Source organism: Quercus robur, chromosome 5 (genome assembly GCF_932294415.1).
Source record: "Quercus robur chromosome 5, dhQueRobu3.1, whole genome shotgun sequence".
NCBI lineage: Eukaryota > Viridiplantae > Streptophyta > Magnoliopsida > Fagales > Fagaceae > Quercus > Quercus robur.
The window spans coordinates 64680405-64704446 of record NC_065538.1 but is presented as its reverse complement, the minus strand read 5'-3'; the positions used below and the strand labels follow the sequence as shown (position 1 = coordinate 64704446).

Genomic DNA, 24042 nt, shown 5'->3' with positions numbered 1-24042 from the left:
AAAGGCCTTTGATCGAACACCTAGCAGATATGGGCATTTGATTTTCCACACATAATCTTTCTGCACAAACGGGGTAAGTTTTTAACACCTGCAATCCATGAACCATAGCATTACAATTAAACACACACACACACACACACAATGATGTTTGGAGCTTTAGACAACAAAATCCTAACTGTTGTCTTTAAGCTTCTCTTGTCCTACGTTATGTGTTGTTCTTCCTGAGCAATTCCACCAATTTCTCCACATGAACTTGAGTTCAACCCACTTCTAAATATAATATACTGATTGAAAGTGGAACAATACCACATTTGTGCTGCAATTATGGGAGATGAACACAAAACGACTCTCTAAATTTCTTCAGAGGTAACTGTCGTTTGAAACTCCCTGTCATAATATTGAATTTTCTATGGTTCTACACTTTCAATCCTATTTATTTAGTAACAGAAATTTAAGGGCAAACATCAAGATAGGGAAGGACACTGAAAAGGCACAATCAATACTAAATAGAGAGAGAGAGAAACAGTTATGTTGTGGACTTTAAAATGAAGAAAGAAGACAGAAAGTCCAAGTTGAATTTGAGGTAAAGAAAAAGAGAAAAAAAACACATCAAAAAAAAAAAAAAAAAAAAAACAGAAGAAGAGAAACTTTCCCCATTTTCTGTTGTAATAAAAGGTTCGCTATATATCAACTATTTATTTTTGTTTTCCATAGCATTACAACTTGTTTTCGCACACCTCATTACCACTTCATACACTAAGCTTTGTCTCACTCACAGAGTTTGTGTGGTATTTTAGAGTAAGACAGCATCTTTAGTTAGTGAACATGATCTTCGACTTTATTTGGATATAACTCCTAGTTTTACTGCTACTTTTATATATGTTTCTTTTGAGTTATAAAAATAAATATATGGATAGGTATTTAATCCCTGAAACCAAGAAAAAAAAAACTGTCAAATTGAGCAAAATTCACGTATGTAAAAGTGAAGTAAATGTGAAACTGTAGAACAAAAAGGTGGGGAGAAACAAAATGTGTGGAAGGGGAAGGAGAAGGGGAAGGAATTCGAAACCATGCAACAAAAAGAAACGGAAAACAGAAAGTTTAAAACTGTGAAAAAGGGTTTGACAAAGGGGTTTGTGTGAGAAACAAAAGGTGGGGAAGGGTTTAGGTTGAAAAGGCTTTGAGTTTGGGCTTTATGGTGGAATTAAATTAATAAGAAGTGGTCTTTATGGTGGAGAAAGGGGTGGGAATTAAATTAAAAAGAAGTGGGCTTTATGGTGGAGATATGGGTGGGATTTATTTTATATTTTTTAGTATTTTAAAAACTATTTTTAAATTTTTGAACAAATACAAAAAATATGATAGAAATGACATGGCTGCTGATGTGGCTCAACGTGAGCGTAGCAACATTAAATGCTACGTTTTAGCTTTTAGTAATATATAGATTAGTGTTTAACCTGCGCGATGCGCGGGATCATTTAAAATCTCATAAGTAGAAGAAAATACAGGTAATTGCTTTAAATATATATTATACATTGTTAAGACTCTTAGTCATTACAACTCTACTGTGTATAGCTATAAAAATGGTTTCATTAGAAGTAATAAAGTTGTAAAAATTAGATATCTTTATATTTCTTTTAAAATAAAAAGGAAGAGAGGAAAAGAAATGGAAAGAGAAATTATTTAATTTTTTATATTTCTTAGGTAAAACTCCATAGTGTTCTATTAAGCAATTGAGAAGGAAAAATAGCACAATTGACATTATAAGGGAAATTTTGATGTATTCAAGCAGATATATAACTGTTCCAAATAGCCATAGTACAATTACATACACTATAATGACACACATAACTTTTTACTTTACAATAACAGAACAATAGGGGAAAATCTATTTATTTTAATAAAGCAAATCTTGTTGTCTACATTCTTCATTCAGCTTATACACTTTGAAATCAACCATTTTGGGCCATCACAGTGTCTAACATACCAAATTGTGAAATATAATTACATTTTATAGTAACGTTGTTCTAATTTGTCAGCTTTAGTCAGTACATTCAGTTTACTCTTCTAAAGGCAAAAAAATAATAATTAACAATACTATGAAATACATAAAGATTCCTAGAGTAAGGTAGTATATACAATAGAGTTCAGTTTTTTTTCTTCTTTGTAGCAATTTGCTTAGTACTTTTTTGACGTTTTTGAAGCATTTGGAGCGGCATTCTTTCAGGTCTTTGAACAGATGTTTCTCCTATTTCTATTTTTTGATTGGCTATGTACTTGTCCTTCCTTGATTTTCTTACAATTTCCTCCATTGTTTCCTGCAATAATTTGCATTGTTATGTATCAGTTAGATATGTAAAGTAGATTATGTGTAGACTAATGTTTGAATCATATAGTAAGCAGGTTGAAGTAAGTATGTTTCAATCACCTGATGTTCTTCAACTTTACTTGAGTCTTTTTGCTTATGTAAAACTTCCATCTCCAAAATTTTTGAGACCGTGTAATTTTCTTTTCCATACTTCAAATTATATTCATCAAGATGCAGTTGGAACAAATATTCATTGCCAATTATTTTTTGAATCTCTTTTGGTAAAGTATTCTCATCTAATTTCAACATCTGTATAAACAAAGTATCATTCTATTAGCAATATATATAAATATACATGCAACATTGGTAAGAAAGTATTAAAACTTCAGTTTTCAGAAAATAAATATGTAGGACTGACCAAGGTTGTCAAAATCGGGATCCTACGTAGGATCGTGGGAGGTAGGTAGGATCGTAAATCGTAGGATCGGATCGCGGATCGTAAGATCCTACATTATTTGAGAAAAAAACAAAAAATACACATTGGTATGTTAAATAATCACATAAATTATACATTTATTGATATAATTACCATACACCACTACATTCATTTGTAAGCATTATTTAAAGATGCCAAACACCTCAAAATGTGATACTTTATTAGAATATTTTTTATTTGAGTCTAACTGACACTCTCTATACATTAGAGTGGAAAAACTTGGTCTATTGGGATTTTATTTTTAATTTGGGTCCAACTGAGCCTTTTGTTAAGTTAAATAAGATTACAAGAAACCAAGGTTGTTTGGGATCATCAGAATCGTACGATCCTACCGATATTGAACGATCGCAAAGATCCTTGAAAGATTTAGATCGTTTTGGGTAGGTGGGATCGTAAAATCGTAGGATCGTAGGATCCAGATCGGGATTTTGACAACCATGGGACTGACATTTATATATGAAATTACCTCTTCTTGCATCTCTGCAAGTTCTTTTGCAGTTTTAGAAATAATTTTCTCAGCTCCTTTGTCAAACAATATGAATGACACACAATAAAAATAAATAGGTAAACAAAATAAATAAAGCTAACAACAACATTTTAAAAAGCCTCCCAATAAACTGAGTGTAATAGTCTGAGCAGTACAAAAATTAAAAGAAACAAAGACTTATTAGCATTCTAGTAAATTAAAGACATATATCAATAAGGAAATAACAATAAAATTTACATTAAAAACTCAGTAATTAACATTAAAAATAAAAAATTTTACTTACTAAAAATTACAAAATAATTTTACTCCTCGAACATTCTGTTCTTAAACCATCCATCTTACTAAACGTAAAGACAATCAGAAAAGAAAAGTGAGATAAACGAAGAACCCAAGAAATGGCTCAAACAACCATATATAAAAGAAAAGCCAATAGGAAATAACAAAATGCTATTCTAAATAAGAACCAAGTAAAAGCATTGTTAAATATTATGTGTAAATAATTAAAGATTATAACTTGAGGCCAAAACATTGAATGAAAGAGAATAGATGTCCGGATTTTAATTCAATTTCAAATAACAAAAAATAGCGTTGAGGATGTGAAATAAGAACTGAAATTAATGATTACATAATCATCACAAATAGAAATTCAAATCCTTCAAAACCAACATAATGTAATCATTGAGCTACACTGAATAGTAAAATACCCAAAAACTGACCCACATATCTTAAGAAATAGGATTGGATGATTTGCAAGTTTTGGCAAGTAACAAAAAAGATTTTTGGTCCTTCGGGAATTTTAATCGAACAATCTGGACTCAAAAGAGAGTTTATCAATTAGGAACAACTACCAAGTTAAATTCAGATCCAAATCCCGTTGAACAAATGTTACCCATTTACTAAGACACAAAAAAAATATATAAATACATGCTTACTAATTTCTTCTTCATCAACTGCTTTCGTTATAGTTTTTTTGTAACATAGACTTTTATCTATAATGAAAACACATAAACTTTTAAAATACCAAGACAAAGGAAAAGGTACAAAGGAATTAAAAAGTGAAGTTCCAAACTTTAAGAAAAATAAGACAAACAATACTTTTACAGGTCAATTTACTGAAGAAAAAAAATTTAATTGAAACCAAATACTTCAAGAACAATTCTGACTATATTGTGCAAGGAAAAAACTAATTCAAACCCAAAGACATCAAATGAAAAAAACGTAACCCAAAAAAAAGAGAGACAAAAGGAAAGTCAGGCTAACCTAAACCTTTCAATATGATTCGGTATCTCTTCTTGCAAAATACCAAACCATCGTATCTAGTAGAGAAATGCGTAAATCTGTAAAAGAAGAACCCAAGAAATGGCTCTAACAACCAACATAAACTTAGTTCTCATACTTCTACTACATACATTCAAACCTAAATAATTTAGTATATTTAAGCATATAGTATCCAATATCCCCTAAAAATTTTAAACATTACTCTGTTCAAATCACATCACATATGTACTTCTATTCTCCAATAGACCATTCTTCAAAGCAATTAACAACATCATCTAACTATAAAGCTTTTTTTTTTCTTTTAAATAATAAGTAAACTATGATAACAGAGTATAATTTTTAAAAGAACATGGCAGATCAACAACTTCCTTATTAACAACATCAAGAGCAACCATTTTCGATTTTTCCTTTAGATGCAATCCTACACCAAGTTGTTAAAAGAGGCTTTGCATGGTTAGACAATTCATTACATCTCACTAACTGGTTTCTCATTTGATTGAAACCTAATCACATGAAAAACCATATCAAGCTCAGATCAAATGCATAGCCAAACAAACTTCGGATCAGCCAAAAATAATTACAAATTTACTGAAAGAAATAAAAATAAATAAAATCAAAGAGAGCAAAAAAACTAATAGTGGATTGCTATTGGCAAAACAATGTGAGAGGAGATAGGAAGATTGCAAATCTGCATAGAAAAGTCATTAATTTAGTTGAAACTAAAAATAAATCTACAAAATTTATAAAAAAAAAAAAAAAAAAAACTAATTATAATCAATTCAACGTTAAATATTTACTCAGAGGAGTTTGAATATGTACTAAATGATGAAGGCCGTGACATAAATTTATATGAAAATGCCTTTATATTGTAAATTAGAGATAAAAGGAGGGAAAGAAACACCTTAGGAGGCTTGATGTCAAAGTTTTCATATAGTTCATTGCAGAGAGTTCATCTGCCTCTCAAATCTCTTGTAAACCACTTATGCTAGTGTATGATTCTAATAGAGCCATCTCAATCGACTCGGACATAGCTAAGACACTAAAACACTAATCAGCCTTAACATTGCAAGTAAAGTTGTGGCCCACTCTTAGAAGATATTTCTTCAGGGAGTAAGAAAATCAGTTATGACTGTTCTGCCTATTAAAGTTTCTCAACAAAGCAACAAAATAAAAGCCTGAGATGTTTCAATATTAATGGTTTGAAAGTATATTTACGTTTTTGGTGAGCTAACAATAAAGAATTAGATAAAGGAAACTAAATGTTACATACCTATTTCTACACCCCCTGTTCTGCAAAATGCCAGAATAGCCATTAAGATTGCAAATTGTTCACTTTGAAATGGCTGGCTTTGCAAAGTAACCCACAATTCAACCAATAATAGTCAAATTCACAAATTCACAAATTCTTGGGAGCATATCACACTCTTAAAATACAAATTGACTTTAGAAACCAATAATAGTCAAACTAAAAGCCAAATATCTAATGTTGAATTGACTTTACAAATTTACTTTAGAAGTCAAATTGATTTTAAAACTGAATAAAAGTTAAAACGATTCAAAAAAAAATCTAATGTTGGCCTTGCCATTGCCATCTACCCCATCAATCTCTGCTAAGCATTTAAAACAAAAGCACAAACATAACTCTAAATGTTAACAAAAAGAATATATCAAGTATTGAGCACACACTTTACACTAAATTTTTTTGATGATATTATTCTTTCTTGAAACTTGATTATCCAATCAGTAGCTGTATTTTCTAAATTTGTCATAGTTCTATTTTCTCCTAGGCCTTTCCTAAACACATCTATTTTCAATAGGGCGATACTCCCAGTGCTATTAAAAAAAAAAAAAAGAAGTAATGATGATATTTTGAGACCAAAGAATTCAAAGAAAAATACTAAAACCCATCTTTTTTTAAACTGTTTTTGTTTAAAGTTTTTTTTAATTAAACATTAACAAATGATAAAGAGATACAAATTAAAAAAAAGCAACAAAGGAAAATTAGGCTGGCCTGACCTTTATATTTAATCAAGTAGCTCTTCTTGAATAGCTACCAACTGTCTTATAAGCCAGAGCAGAGATGATAGATCTACATTAGCACATGAGGGAAAAAAAGTCATTGAAAATACAAAATTACTGAGAAGCAACAATGTAAATGAGGCCCTCGAAAATTTGGCATATTTATGAATTATTAGTACTTGACAGGAAAAACTCAGCGAATCTGAATTTCAACAAAAAATGAAAGGGTAAGAAGGTTTTTTAAACTGACAGAAGAGAAAGATGAAAGATAGACACACACCAAACAAATAACCAAAAAAAGCGATGAAGATGTGAAATAATAATTGAAATTAATGATTACATAATCATCACAAATAGAAATTCAAATCCTTCAAAACCAACATAATGTAATCATTGAGCTACATTGAATAGTAAAATTTCACAAAAACAAATAAGCCAAAATTAATTGCAAAGAAAGATGAAGAGAGACTATAAAAGAAGCGGATGCAAACATTGTAATATGGTTTGAGTTGCAAAAAATTTGAAAGATTGTTTTACTTTTTAATAAGCTATTGCCTATTTCCAATATGATGATGGTAAAGAATTTGGCTTCCATTAGCCAAGGATATATATAAATAAATATTTAAAGCACATCAAACAGTAAAACTTAAAGCAAAATTTACATTATATTTTGTAAATAAAACATAATAGTTCAATGTCATATGACCAGTGACTTTTATGAATAAGTAAACTTAGTATATATTTACACCCATTCAAAATAACAGAAACAGCCAATAGCCTAAGGTAAATTGTAATTGCCAACTTCTAAATTTTAGTATGTATTTAGTGCTTCATATTAATTCCATGAGCTTACAGATAAATATAGTCACTATTCTACTAACAAATGTGCAATTAAACAATTAGGAAGCAAAAACATTAATACATCAAAACAAAGAACCATAAACTTTGCATATGAAAAAGAATCCAACAAATTTAGACAATATTTATACATTTTGGTGAAAATAGATTCAGTTCTTAGGAAATATAATCTTGAACAACATTGAACAAACAATTTTAATTTCAATCAAATGTTTGATACCCCTTTGCAGCTTCAGTTTCGTGGTCATGCCACATTGGCTGCTGCACATACAATCTTTGTAAGTATTCTACAGTATGAAACTCAAAGAAAAAGAGGTGTGCTCCAACCAAATATGATCTACTAAATGAATTACAAACAATTTCTGTCAATTTAATAGTAATTACATTCATTGTTTTATAAATGAAAATTCACCTACCAGCAACCATAAAGTTACAACAACAAAAATACATTACACTTTCAGATTTCAAACTCTTACAATCCAATCTAACCAACAACAAAATATACATTAGAATTGAATCTCACACCAAATCCACAAAACAAAATCAATTATAACCCAAACACCTTAGGTTTTAAGAATCAAGTTTGTACCCATATAAAATTATATATATGGCAAGCCACAGTATCTGAAACTTGAATCAATATATCACATACATCAATCACAGCACACAGATTTATCGAACAATAGTTCTTAAACAAAATTATGCAGGAAAATTCTTGCAGAAATATGAACAATCAATCTTCACAACAAAGCACCAAAAGGGGAAAAATGAACACAGAGAATTAATGCATATATTTCGTCCAATTTTCACAACAAAGCACTCAAAAAAGGTAGAATGAACAAACAGAAATGATGCATACCTTTCGTCAGAATAGCGCCAATCTCTAACTCCGTATCTCAAAACCTATGGGGCGTTTGATCGTATTTAGCCTTGACGGATGCCGATTGTGATGCTCTAAGTCCGGCAGGGTATGGCAGTGGCCAGCCATACGAATATCCACTGGTTCGCAGAGTCTGAAGAGAAGATCAATAGGGTTTTAATCGCTAAACAAATCTAGAATATTCCATAAATTGACGGAAACAGGAGAAACTTATCCCGAAATCATAGAGAAGTTTCAAAACCGAATCAAAACAACAAAAAATCATAGAGAGAAGGAGAGGGAGAGGGAGAGAGAGAAGAACATACCTGGAAAACTCAAAAGGGGATAGCGATGATCAATCGAATCTCCACTATGGTGCAAGTCTTTCTTTTTTTTTCTTTTCTCGTAGTGGAGTTTGATGTGAAAAGATCACCTCTATCGTAGTATGGCTAGGGTTTTTTTTAGAGAGAAAAAAAGTTAAGAAGACTGATGTGCAGAGAGTAGGTTTTTCCCCTTTTTCCCTTTCTCTTTCTCTGTATCGCAATATTGGCAGGGTTTTTTTTTTTTTTTTTTTTTTTTTTTTTTTTTTTTTTTTTTTTTTTTTTTTTAAGAAAGAGAAAATGTTAAGTAGTCTGAAGAGATAGGCAGATATTTTAAAATTTCTGTGTTTTTTTTTCTTTTAACAGTTTTTTTTTTTTGTTAATATAAAAAAGTACAGCCAAACGGTGTTAATATTTTGAAAACAATATAATGTATCGCTTTTTAAAGTTACACATGTCTAAATTTTAAGTAGGGACTTTTCCTATTTGTCATTACCTCCTTAATTCTAGGAACTCATTTTCTCTCAGCTTCTGCAATTATATATATATATATATATATATAGACTAGTCGAAGACCTACGCGATATGTGAGAAATTTTGATATGATTTTTTTATTGGATAATTATTGAATTAATATATTAGATTGTATATTATTAAAAATTCAATATGTGCTATTTGTATGTTTTAAATTAGAAATTTTTTGTAGTGTAACAAAATATATTTTGTAGTCAAGTATTATATATAGTGAGATATGTATGAAAACACAATGCAATAATTTTATTTTAAAAAAAAATTGATAGTGTGAGAACTATTAGACCAAGTTGTAACTATGTATACTTTGTTTATTACTATACAGATGAATGAGATTTAACTCTTATAGATATATTTTTCTCAAAAACTTAGATCCATGTCTATTTCTTCCGCACAATTGAAACTAATTGAAAAAGTAAATAAAGATAATTATGCAATAGATCGTTATCAATAAATCATATATTATAAAGTGGAAATATAAAATAAAATAAAATGCAAAAAGAAAAAGTTCCTTAAGTATCTATACATAAAAACATTAATAGCATAATGATGATATATAGTAAATTATATTTTCTTTTCTTTTCTTTTTGACATTTTTAGTAAAGGTGATCAACTAAGCAAAGTAAAAGCTTATCAAGAAAGTTCAGATTAACTAAAAATTTGATGGTGGAGGTGCTAATTTGTTATAAAATTACCAAAATAAAAATAACAAATAGATTTGAGAAAAACATATAAGATTTCTAAAAGAAATTTTACCAAACACATGGGATGCAACAAAATTACTTTCCTGAATATTTTTTTACTTTTTTGATACTCTACAAATAAAAAAAGTTTATTCACTTTTTGTCATAGTATAGACTATAAAGCGATTACAAAATAACAAAAAGTCAAGGAACTTATAGTAAAAGGCTTTCTATACAAATTTCCAGTAGAAAGGAGACTAATAGGCCTTTCACTTTCATCAAGACAGAGGGGATTATGAAAGACCATACATCTTTTGCCTACCCTTTTCTCTTTCTCAAATTCACATTACCAAAGATGTATATGAAGCTAAAAACATTGTGAATACATTTATGTTCAGTGGAAGTCCATTGGTAGGCACATTTAAATTCATAGCCATGTATATTTTGTTTTGATATATACTTAAATTTCTATTTAAAAAAAAAAAAAACTACATATTAACCCAAACCAAAATTCAACCAAAGCTATAAGGGTGATTTGTGATAGCAAATTTAAAAAATACAACACAAAAAAAAAATAATAAAACCATCAACTTAAATTAGAGTTATAAGAAAGAACAAAAATCAAGCGAGAGAGAGAGAGAGAGAGAGAGAGAGAGGGTACTTACAGTTTTTGTGTGGAAAAAATTATGAATTGAATCGAATAAATGATATCAAATTTATACAAAATAACATAGGGAGAAGAAGAGTTAAAATATAAGAAAGGGGAAATGGTGAAGAAAGTTTAATGGTAAAGTAAAGAGTAGTAGGGAGATAAAGAGGCAAAGAGGGAGGGGAAAGGTTGGAGGAAGAGAAGAAGACTTTTTATTTTATTTTATTTATTTTTATTTTTATTTTTAGAATAGGAAGATGAAAAGTTTAAATATTCAATTACTTGAAATTAGAAAGAAGAAAACGAAAAGTTGAAATTAATTTGAATAGCTGAATATAGTTAAATATTTGCATCTAATGAATAGTAACGTTTGTAATGAATAGTAAATATGCGCATATACCCACTAAATGATAATGAATTATTCAATTTTAACAATTATTTGAAATTAGAAAGAAGAAAATAATGAGGGGTGAAACAAAAATTTTGCCTACCTTGGATTTGAGTCAGTGACTTTAATGAAATTCTAAGGGGGCATGAGAAAATTGGAGGAGCTCTAAGGAGCGAATCAGAGATGAGAGGTTTCCGTGATATGGTGGATGAGTGTAAGCTGGTAGACTTGGGTTATGTTGGGCATAAATTCACATGGCGAGGCAGACGATTAGGAGGTGTAGTGCTAGAAAGGCTAGACTGAGCTTTCGCTAATACTTCTTGGCTGGAACTGAACCAAGCAACTCGGGTGCAACATTTTAGAGCCCATTCTTCTGATCATAACCCGATTATTATTAGCCCGAAAGGTATCATAGCTTGCCAGAATAAACCATTCCGGTTTGAGCAAATGTGGTTGAAGGAGGAAGGGTGTGGGGACACGGTCAAAGCAATGTGGGAAACTAATTCAGACATTAGTACCATGCTCGTGGTGTCACAAAAAATCAAGAATTGTGGGGTGAGCTTAACAGAATAGAGTAGACCCTCTTTTGGTAGTATAAGATGTCAATTGGAGGAAAAAACTAAGGAGTTGATCAAGGCTGAATGGGCAGCAGCTACTGGGTCCGATACAACCACTGTGAGTGTCGTACAACTGGAGGTAAATGAGCTCTTGGAAAAGGAGAGCTTGATGTGGCCGTAGAGGCAAGATCTCTATTTCTTAAGTTGAGTGATCGTAACACCCGTTACTTCCATAACAGGGCTTTGCATAGATACAAGAGGAATAGAATTAAGGGACTGAAAAATAGTGATAATGAGTGGTGCACTTTGGACAGCCAAGTTGCGGAGATTGTGATCAGCTTTTATGTGTCCTTGTTCACTTCATCGCATCCTACTGACATACACTAGGTCTTGGAAGCAGTTGAACCTAAGGTAACATCGGATATGAACCAGGAGCTTATTAAAGATTTCACTAGGGAGGAAGTTGATCTTGCCTTAAAACACATGGAACCTTTAACGGCACCGGGCCCGGATGTTATGCCTCCTATTTTTTTCCAATCTTTTTGTTCTGTGATGGGTGATGATGTTACTTATGCTGTGTTTAACTATCTTAATAATTGTCATATCCCACATGATCTTAATCATACTTTTGTGACCCTCATCCCTAAAGTGAAGAGCCCTGAGTTTATTTCTGAATTTTGACCAATTAGTTTATGTAATGTAATTTACAAATTGATGTCTAAAGTTCTAGCCAACCGCTTAAAGAAGGTGCTGCCCTTTATTGTTTCTGAAAATCAGAGTGCCTTCCAGGCTGGAAAGGTTATTACTGATAATATTTTGATGGCCTTTGAAACTCTCCACTATATGATGCATCACCAATCGGGAAAAACAAGTTTTATGGCTCTTAAACTCGATATGAGTAAGGTTTATGATCGAGTGGAATGGGGCTTTATGGAAGGATTATTAAGGAAGATGAGATTTCATGAGAAATGGGTTGCTTTGATGATGGAGTGTATTACCACTATTTCTTACTCCATTTTAATTAATGGGGAACCTATAGGTACCATTCACCCTACTAGAGGTATTAGACAGGGTGATCCTCTCTCACCTTACCTCTTTATCCTTTGCACTGAAGGTCTCCATGGATTAATGAAACAAGCTGTGCTATCTGGGAATATTAGGGGCATTTCCATTTGTAGAAATTGCCCAAGACTAACCCACCTGTTTTTTGCAGATGATAGTCTCTTGTTTTGCAGGGCCTCTATCCAAGAATGTTAGCATATTCTAAACATCCTCTTGACTTATGAGAGGGCATTTGGGCAGCAGCTAAATAGAGATAAAACAACTCTATTTTTTAGCAAAAATGTTCCACAAGGGATGCAAGATGTTATTATTTCCTTGCTAGGTGTACTTGAGATCAAGCAATATGAGAAGTATTTGGGTCTTCCCTCCTTTGTGGGTTGAAGCAAGAAGGCTAGCCTTCTCTATATAAAAGAGCGAGTGTGGTCCAAAATTAGAGATTGGAAGGGGAAATGCCTTTCTCAAGCTGGTAGGGAGATTCCTTTGAAGGTGGTGATCCAAGCCATCCCAGCATATTCTATGAGTTGTTTCAAACTCCCCAACGCTTTATGCAATGAGATTGAGATTATGATTCGTAAATTTTGGTGGGGTCAAAGGGGTGAAAGAAGGAGGTGCATTGGGTGAAATGGAGTAAGCTTTGTAGGCCAAAAAATGAAGGTGGTATGGGTTTTCGGGAGCTACAAAAATTTAATGATGCTTTGTTAGCCAAACAAGTGTGGAGATTGGCAAAAAAGGAGGACACTTTATTTTTTAGATTCTTTAAAGAAAAATTTTTCCCACATGAATCAATTTTTGATGCCAAGGTTAAAAATGAATCCTATGCTTGGAGGAGCATAATAAAAGGGCATGAAGTCATTATGAGGGGTATGAGGCGGAGGATTGGTGATGGGTCTTCAGTCTGGATTTACCAAGACAGTTTGTTACCAATAGCCGAGAATGGTAGAGTCAGCTCTCCCATTTCGAACAATAATCCAGATGCTTTGGTGGCTTCGTTGATTGATCAAGACCAGTGCAATTGGAGAGACGCTGAGGTTGACAGAATATTCTTGCCAAGGGAAGCGTCTATTATTAAAGCTATTCCACTAAGCTTTTCTAGTAGTTGTGACAAGATATTCTGGCCAAGGAATCACGATGGGGTCTATACTATTAAGTCAGGTTATAAATTGCTCATGGAAATGGAGAATGTGAGTGAAATAGATCCTAACTCAATTTCTATGGGAGTGATGAAGAGCACATGGAATAGAATTTGGTAGGTGGAGGTACCAAACCGAATCCATCTGCTCATGTGGCATGCTGGGAACGATTCCTTACCTTCTAGAGCTAACCTGTTCCGTCGTAAGCTGTTGACAGAGAACACATGCCTCTAGTGCAAGACGGGTCTTGAGGATGCACTACATGCTCTCTGGAAGTGTCCTCAATTAGCCACAGTATGGCAGGTTTATTTTGCTGATTTGATTGAAGCCACTAACTCTATTTCTAGCTTTCCAGATGTTATTTAGCTTGCATAATAGGACTTATCCTGTTTTGCTTTATTTGCTTGGACGTCATCCTTGATTTGGATGTGTAGGAATAAGTTACGTATGCAGGAAGACATGGCTCTATTAACTAAGATTTGTTCCATGGCTCATGAGGCTCTCCTGGAATACAATCAACTTCGGCCCACTCATGAGGAGCTCCCACGAACAGCTAGATCCGTAAGGTGGTGTCCTCCACTGGCAGGTTTGCTCAAAGTTAATTTTGATGGGGCCCTTTTTGCTGAAGAAAACATTGTTGGTCTAGGTATTATAATCCGTAATGAAAGCGGATTGGTAATGGCTGCTCTGACACAATAGATTCCACTGCCTGCTTCGGTAGAGATGGTGGAAGTGCTAGCAACGCGCCGAGCTCTCTGGTTTGCAAAGGAGTTGGGTTTTCATAGCTTGATAGTTGAAGGTGACTCATAAATTATTATTAACTCCATTAATGGCGACAATATGGCTCAATATGAGTTTGGGCATATTTTACAAGACATTAAGTTTCTTTGTTCTTTTTTTAGTTGTATTTCTTTTCACCATATTAGGAGGCAAGATAACTGTTTGGCCCATAAACTTGCCAGAAGAGCTGTGCCTAATCCGTTGGATGTTTGGATGGAGTCTGTTCCTCTAGACACGATTGATGTCTACAATTTTGACCTTCAGTTCATTACTTAATAATATTCCCAAAGGATAGGGGTTTCTTAAAAAAATAAAAAAATAAATAAATAAATGAAGAAGAAAATGAAAAGTTGGAATCAATTTGGATAGCTGAATAGTCAAATATTTGCATTTAAAACAAATGAATAGTAACATGTTGAATAGTAATGGAATGCATTAATAGGTTTGTCCATTAACTATATTTAATTATTTTATATAAAATAAAATAGAAAAATCATAAAGGAAATTTAAAAAAAAGTATAAGGTGGCTGATGAGGTGGCTCAACAGGAGTACAACAAAGTTAAATTCGACATCTCAACTTTTAGATATATATATAGATATAGACTAGTTGGAAACCCGTGCGATGCACGGGAAAACTTTACCTAAAAGTATGTTAGTCTCAAGCTTTGCATAAAAAGTATAATTAAATTATATTGGTCTCAAACTAAAACAATAAAACTACAAGTATGAACGGTTGGATTTAATTAGGAGAGGAAGAGGCAAGAAAGGAGGAGAGAGAGAGAGAGAGAGAGAGAGAGAGAGAGAGAGAGAGAGAGGCATTAAAGAGCTTACATGAGAAGTTGAAAATAATGGAGAGAGGAAGTCAGGGGTGTTATGGAAGCTGAGGTGAAAACTATGGAAGCACTAAAAGACCAATATAAAAAGAGTGAAAATAAAATAATTTTGTTTATTAATGGAAAGAAAATTGTTAGGACATATGTGAATCATGTTAGGAACATATGTCAATATAAAATTGACTAATCCTTTGACAAAATGCACTTTACTTGTAATTGGGTAGATCTAGGATGTGTTTAATGCTTCAAGGAACAAGGTTTCAAGTTCAAGTGTTAAAACCATACAAGTCTGTTCAAGAAACAAGTAAAAAAGTGTTGGATTTTAAAGTTCAACAGCTAACTTGACAGCTAGTATCTATCGAGGTTTAAATGGCTGTTTAAGCTCGATGCTCGACAGCTGCTCGATAGATGAGGTTTAAGAAAATTATATTTTCAGTTTTGATTTTTATCCAATCTGCATATAGATGTTTAGACTTTCTTTTCTCACAACTCTAAATATATATAAGGATTGTTTTAAGGGTCGTCATAGCTGATGCACCTCAACGTAAAAGTTTTTTGTAAGCATATTGTGAACCAGAGACATATGCCCTAGTTCATCTTTCTATTCAAGAAGCTGCTGTGTTTGTACACCATAGCGTTTTGTAACTAAGAAGTTTCCTAATCTTCATCGTGTGGATGAACTAAAGAACTTTGTAGCCAACATCTTTCTCAAGTTGGTGTGTAAGTCGGGTACTGGGATAAGCGCATTGAATTGGTTAGTCACGTACTGGGAGTCGTGCATTGAAAGGAGAAATTGCTATTATAGAACAAGTCCAATTGGGTATTGAGATAAGAGTTCAACTGTAGGTTGGTATAAGGTACAGGGATTCCTTTACTTGTGGCCGTTTGTTGTGATAATAATGAATTTTCGGAAGTGGTGACCTTAAAATCACCTGGTAGGGTTTTTGCCGTATAGGTTTTCCCCATTTATAAACAAATCACGTGTCAATTTATTTTCTGCTGCATTTTAACTTAATTGGTGATTTGTTTGTACTACCACACTTATTGTATGCTAATTGAATTAATTAATTAACTTAATTAATTAATTGGTTAATTCATCACAAGGAATTAATACATTCTTGGCCTATAAAAAATAATGATATGGTCACTGATATGACTCAACAGAAGTAGCAACACAAGTACTATGCTTCAACTTTTAAATATGTATAAATATAGATATAGATTTAGATAAGTTAATGTTTATGAATTTTTTTTTTGAAGCGAGTCAATGTTTATGATTAATAAAAGAGTTTCTCAATGGGTCCTTTTGGATTGAGCTTATTGTTGCTGAAACTGAAAACTAAAAACTAAAAGTACTGTAGCAAAATAATTTTTAAATGTGTGAATAGTATCGTGGGACCCATTTTTAATATTTTTAATGTGTAAAAAGTACATGAACAGTGAACCCATGTGAGGTTACTGTTCACGTGCAGAAAAAAAAAAAAAAAAAAAAAAAAAAAAAAAAAAAAAAAAAAAAAAAAAAAAAAAAAAAAAAAACGTGGAACTGAAAACGCAAGAATAAACACTCCCCAAACGCTCACAATATCTCAAGAGATTCACTGACAATAATAATATTCTTTGAATTTATCTTCTAATATTTTGAAATGCAAAGTAGAACACGGATAGGAGATCCCTCGCCACAGACCATCTTCAACCACCACTCAAAAACAAATTCGATTGCATGCCAGTGACCTAGGTTGACTCACTCAAGACCGTTTACACGCTAGCTAACCTACTGTCCTTGTTCGAGTGTGTCACTTGCAACAAATGAAACCTCCCTGCGACTAGAGACCCAGTCTGCTATATTAGGGTTCGGGTGTATGTGTTCGTTTCTTAAAAAAAAAAAAAAAAAATTGTAGCACACTTCCATCCAAGACATGAGACATCACACAAGATGAATCATCCCAATATTACTTTATTATTATTATTATTATTATTATTATTTGTAAAGGAATCCCAATATTACTTTGAGAATGTGACAGTTTTTAGACCCCTTAAACAATTGATTAAACCTAGGTAATTAGCCAAGTTGTTACTTAGTCCAATTAAACAAGTCTAGGTTATCACAATAATAAAGATCAAATCATGCAAAGCAGTGGAAAATAAATAAGACAATGATATGATTATCTAGGAAACCAAACCGGTAAAAACCTGTGAAGGATTTGACCTAGCTATCCTCAAGGTAAACTTGAATCCACTATCTTGAAAGAATCGAAGTTCATACAAAAGGACTTACAAGCATCCCCGCTCGACTTCCTAATGCTACCAACCAGTAGAACTTACTGACACGACCACGTGCAAGCTCCGAATCCACGGACTCATTTTTTCTTGGATTCCCACCAGCTACAAGCACCCCCGCTTGTGTATTCTTTAAGCTTTAATGGCAGCAACTGTTTTGATCATCAAGGTGTAGAGAATATCTCCTCCTTGAAAACCCTAAGTTTGTGTAAAGGAAAGCTCCTCTAGATCTCACAAGAGATTTACACAAACCGCAATATGAGCAACACTAAAACGTGGCTAAAGTTTGCATTTTATACTTAGGACAAATAAGAAACCCTAAAAACGTTTTAAAACAACTAGGGCTGAGTTGGAAAATTCTGCAGAAAAGCAATCTGCCCGAGCTTCGATCGGTCGAGCCTAAGCTTCGATCGATCGAGCCAGGCCGAAAGCCACAGTGCTTTCTGCTTTACACTCGATTCCAACTTTACATTGACATACAACTTTGAGCTAGCTTTAAACACTTCTAAACACATTGTTTTGATCATGGTTTGCCAACAATACAAATTAGAGTTCTAAATACATAAAGTCCTACACTTTAGAACCTAACAGAATGATAATGCACGTATCACAGACTTCATAGTCTTCTCTGGACATTATTCAAGTGGTACAATAAGCACAAATGCAAGAATCCCCAACACCCTATTAAGCTATGGGGATCCTGGTAACAAAAGAATAAATATTAGAGTCCAAGTCTTCCTTTCAATACATGCCTTCTAAAACCTGGAATATGAACATTCAAGATGTAATCCTCCCAGTTTATGCTGCCTATGTTGAATCCAAAGTCCCTCATCTCTTCCAATGACATGCCTTCCATCAGTTTCTGGGTATTGTGATTGTCAAACCTGGTAGCAAATCATTTGTAACCGTAGCTCAACAAATCATTCGCAAGTAATAACTAGAGAAAAGCAACAATGTTATGGGCCTAATTATAACATTAGTGAAATAAGCAGAAAGAATTTTGAGCAAACACACAAAGTGATGTATGGATTGCAATCACCTTGGATTTTCTAAAGACTAGTTATGTCTATAACTAGTTTTATTCTGATTTAAGATCAATAACAATCAATTGTGCCTTTGATTTGGATGGTGGTTTTAGAGTACAGTTTATAGAAACCTATTGTTTTTGTTAAGTCACGCCCATGATAGGTGAAGTTTAGAAAATTACTTACTGATTTTGAAATTTCACATTGATTATAAGAATATTAAAGATGTGCACTAATTTGATCAAAGATGGTAATCCCATTATTGAAAAGGAAAAGTAAGGAGGTGTGCCAATCCCGATAAATGAGGCGGTGGTGTAGCTAAATTTTGTGTGTGAGGCTTAGGAGCAAAGTTTAATTTTGCCTTGTGCCAATCTCATATTGCAAAATTTTGTCTTGTAAAGACTAAGCTTTGTCTAGACTCTACTGTTTTAATGTGAAGATATCAATATCTTTGGGTGTTTAATTAGGGGAGTTTATGTTTGAGATTTCATTTGTGAGAGTTTATTTATAGTTGTAATACCTATTTTTGATAATCAATTTTGGTTGGTATTGTCCGTAGATGTAAGCTTGGAGAGGAGGTTATTCCTACTTCTGTAGATAATGTGTATAGTATTTTAATGTCATGTACGTGGACAAATGCTCTATATAGTATGCAATTGAGAAATAAATTGGAGACATACAAGCAAGTTTCAAAAGAAGCTTTATACTATTTACCCTGGTTAATTCATTCATTTATGAAAATATACTACTAATAATGTGCCAATTCTTGTGACGATTTAAAAATTTTGAAAAGTCCTAAGCATTTGTATGATTCTTGCTTAGGTGACTTGAGTAATTTATTTGTAGTTGGCCTTGAAACCTCCCCATTATTCACTTATTTATTGTTATAGTTTTTTTTAGCCCTAGTTCCAACATCTTATTGTCAAATGCTGAAATGAACGAATTAGAGTCACAATAATATGTGTGGTGTGAGGATTCCAAAGTTAAATACATTACCTTCCCCTATCGAACATATATGGCTCATAAATTTTAGCCAAGTGAACAGCATGCTCCACAATCTTCTTGCGTTTTATTTCCAGCTTGGCTCGCAACTTAGAGTCTGTAATGGTTGTATCCATTAGTCCACTTCTTTGAGCTATTTCATCCGAAATGTAAGAGGCGAAATTGTCCATTGAATTGAAAAACTTCATTTCATTGATGCGTATGTTTTTCCTTTCCGAGTTCATTAATGGAGAACAAGTGAAGTGATTGCAAGAAAACTTGAATAAATCATGTAACAAAAGCGGGTTTACAGCAGATGATCCAACGTGGTAGACATGTAATTCAGGTTTCGCAGCTATCCCATGCTTTGCTATGGCTGCTATGGACGCGTTGACAACCATGTCCAAAGGAACCTAAAGCATTCATGATTCAATTCTTAGTGAAAAATGAAAAAGAAAAAGAGTTGTATGGTATATCAAACCAATTAATAATGCAAGAAAGAAAAAAAAAAAAAAAAAAGTAGCAAATTACCACGTCTATAACTGCTTTTGGGTCTACAATAAATCCTGGGAGCCGGCCTTTGCCATAGGATAAGATCAATGGATCCAACATTCTGATTTGTTTATGTATATATAATTAAGAAAACAAGAAAGGTATAGTTAATTATATATGATATTGAAGGAATTTTGATAAATTACTAGTTATCCTAAAAATTATAATTGTTAAGAAATTGTGAATTTAACACATAAAGCGTTATTCTAGCAAGCTTCAAAGAGAATATATTTTTGTGAAGGTTAAAAAAGTACTTGATTCCTTGTATCCATCCTGGGAAAGGCTCTTTGATGGAGCTCTCAATTACACTTGGGCGGATGATGACTACTGGAATATCTCCTCTCATGCTATTTAATAGCATCTCTCCCATGGCCTTGGTGAACTCATAAGTGTTTTGCCATCCAAAGATTTTTGCTCTATTACAGTGACAAAGAGTATATTGATTAGGTGAGCTTGAGCACTGACAAACTTGCAATTAATTAAGCTTATGGATGTTAAAACTAATAGAAATCTCCCGGCTTGGCAATGGAATTATATGACCTGGACGAAATTGTCATGACTCATGAAGATTGAAACTCATTGCTTTTTATCATGACCTACTTTGCTTTTCGGGCAAATTCCGTTCATTTAAACATTCGATTAGTTAAACTTTTTATTTATGGTAATTTTTTATATTGTAATTTTTTTTTTTTTTTATATAAAAAGAATAAGGATTGGAACATTTTCCATGGTCAATAGTAATCTTATTTTGTGATTTTCACAACTTTACCATTCTTAGATAGATTTTCATATTTTTTTAGCTTAATTTAATGCTTAACATGAACTAAGGTTTTCTAGGGCTTCTAATGGGTCTCCTAAACAAGGGAGTCAATCTCGTACTGAAAACTGTACCGGTTTGACCAATGAAACAATATATTTCGATACCTTTCAATACCGATGTACCATTTTGGGTTTACCACTAATTTTTATATTAATAAATATACATATATATATATTATAATAAAAATAAAACTTTACCATAAAACATTACCTCAATTCAGAACAAATTATTCATGCTTTTAGGCTTTAGATTTTAGCCTACTAAGAAAACAAATCTATATACTACTAAAAGCTGAAGCGTAGCATTTAATGTTGCTATGCTCACGTTGAGCCACATTAGCAGCTACTTCATCATTTTTTGTTTCCAATTTTTCTTATATATATTTTTAAACATTTCTCATTTAAGGTAACTTAAAAACTCCATTATTTAAAAATTAAAATATCTTTAAACCATTATTTTTATTATTAATTTTCCAAAACTCTCCCTCTCTTTTATCTCTTTATCTCCTCACTATTTTGTAACTTAATATCATTCTTTCTCTACTTTTTTTATCTTCCTTTATTTTGACTCTTCTTATTTTCAACATCTTACTATAAATTTGAAAATTTCTTTTTCTTTCTATGCATAGTTTTCTTACACAAAAAAAGGTTACTTCTCTCTCTCTCTCTCTCTCTCTCTCTCTCTCTCTCTCTCAATTTGTTTTTCATTTTTTGTTTGATTTTTTTTATTGCATCAATTCTTTAGGTTGATGAATTTTTGTGTTAATTAGAATTCTACTTTGGGTTGATGCAATTTAATTTTGTGTTTTAAGTTGTTATCTTTTATATTCTCTTCGATTAAATATTATCCTACTGCATTATATATATAGTATATAATAATATAATGTTATTATATTACATAGAATAACTTGTATAATTTGATGTTTATTGTTATATATTTTATTTTTACTCTTTTTTCTTTCTATCTTATTTTATTCAACATTTAAATCCAGTCACATCCTCCGTACTATTAAATTATGCAGCACAAATCAAGAAAATGGCTAGACACAAACCTGTCTTCCTTTACCATACATTAGGGGAGTCAAAATATTTGTGTGATAAAGGTTCATATAATTTATAATTTAGATAGCACTCTTTGAATGTGTCTAGGCCTATAGATTGAGCAATTTGTAGACTTAAAAGGCTATTGAGAATGAGCTTTTTGAATCAAGACTAAAAAAATATGAACTACTATATATCATTTAGATAAAAACTTTTATCATAGATACATTAATTTTTTTTTTTTTGCCACAAATTTAAATCACACAAATTTAATAATTTAATATTATGTGTTAGCATCGTCTCTATTTCAAAAAAAAAAAAAAAAAAAAAAAAAAAAACCCTTTGACATACCACTAGCGTAATTACATCTATACCTATTTAAGCCATCCATGATATCTTTCTTATTGATAACCATAAAATTTACAACTAGCAAGAGAACATATAAAGTAATAACGAATAAATGAAGGAAGAAAAAAATAAATGAAATCAAATGTCAATTAATAACCGTTATTTGGAAAATAAAAAGGTGGTCAAGAGGCGTAAGAAATAAAATAGAGATGAGTATATAGTGGACAGTGAAAACTTTATAATGCAATAAAATCAACCATTACATTCACTTAATTAAATCAATAATCAACAATTAAATATAATAATACAAAATTTAAACTTAAAACTAATCAAACTCTAAATAGGGAAATTATATTTCCTATCATAACTAAAAATGAGATGTTCTTCAATAATTTTGAAATTATATTAGAAATAAAGTTGGAAAATTTTATAATCTCATTTTTTAACATTTCAGTTAACCTTATATATATATATATATATATATATATAATCATAATCTTCATACACCATGACTTAAAAAAAAAATCTAATGAATAGTTCTTCCTCTTATTTAATGTCTATGTTATGCAAATCATCAACTAATAAATATATGATAATGGTAAAAAAACACTATAGACAAGATTATGAAAAATATGATAAAATTATTAAAAAAAAAAAAAAACTCTTTATAAAGTCTATGGACTAAAATAGTATTTTACCTAAAATATTATCACGCGTAACGCGTGGGTTTGCAACTAGTAATACTAATAAGTTAAGGCAAATAAATTACCATTCTGCCTTTACAAAAATTCAAAAATTAGAAAACTGAAAAAAAAAAAAAAGTTTATTTTTGTACCACCCGAAACGCCCAAAATCGGCCGGTACAATTAGTATTTAAACTAGTACAAAACATTGACATTTTAGTATTGGTGCATGTACCAGTACGGTACACACCGGTAGTACCGGCTGGTACAGTATGGTATTGACCACCTTACTCCTAACCGTTATGTGACTTCTTTTTTAATAAATTAGCGGTTATAACCCACTAGGCATTTATACTTTTATTAACATGTTCTAAAATCTTTTTCCCCCTCTGTTTTTTTTTTGGTGTGGATTCTAGAGTTATCATAGATTTAAGTAAATTCCTGTGGATTTAATGGTTATTTCTTAAAAAACACGTGCATGTTTTGCAAATTGTAGCTTTTTGCCTGCATTAGGTAGATTTTTTTTTTTCCTTCCTATCAAACAGAAAAAAAGGTAGAAATTTTTTTTTCCTTATATATAATTTCCGCCTCGAAAAAGTATGGAACCTTAAAGGATGATTTTCTTGGATCTTGGTTTTGATTTATTAATGTTGCATTTCTAATTGAACATTAAAGCACGTACAGTTTGTTACCTTTGCAAACCCAATTCTATCATCTTTTGAGCAACAACATTTTCATGCACAGATAATTTCAAATCTGAAGCCAACTCTATTTCAGCAATGATATCCAACACAGGGATAGATTCTGGAGGGGTTTTTGAGGTGGCACTTTCCTCTGCTATTGTCTGTCCCATGTGGAAAGGTTCCTCCATAATTAATCCTTGTCTCTCCCCATTGACATATGCTGTGTAACAAAGCAACACTTAAAAATCATTGCTATGATATTAATGTATATATTTATATTTAGAAGAGCTTATGCTTTGTTGCATACCAGTTGATACATGCAAGAAAAGGCTAAGTTTTTTGCACTTCTTTGCAAAACCTAGGAGTCGAGAAGGTCCTCTTGTGTTGATGTTGA

General features: G+C 31.9%; 1 protein-coding gene and 1 pseudogene across 2 annotated transcripts; one reads left to right on the top strand and one right to left on the bottom strand.

Moving 5' to 3' along the window:
• Window positions 1-24042, top strand: part of LOC126726679 (CMP-sialic acid transporter 2-like) — a 58493-nt pseudogene that overhangs the window by 10548 nt on the left and 23903 nt on the right.
• LOC126726680 (uncharacterized) lies at window positions 1867-8867 on the bottom strand. Of its 2 annotated transcripts, XR_007656028.1 has the most exons (5): window positions 8632-8867; window positions 8306-8459; window positions 6586-6658; window positions 2429-2617; window positions 1867-2318 (listed from the first exon to the last, which is right to left on the bottom strand). XR_007656028.1 is itself a non-coding variant. In XM_050432005.1 (3 exons), the coding sequence occupies exons 1-3, from the start codon at window positions 3280-3282 to the stop codon at window positions 2148-2150; spliced, it is 372 nt and encodes a 123-aa protein (XP_050287962.1). In that variant the 5' UTR covers window positions 3283-3365; the 3' UTR covers window positions 1867-2147. The 2 variants fall into 2 exon arrangements, 1 of the variants encoding a protein (XP_050287962.1); XM_050432005.1 differs by lacking the exons at window positions 6586-6658; window positions 8306-8459; window positions 8632-8867 and adding an exon at window positions 3271-3365.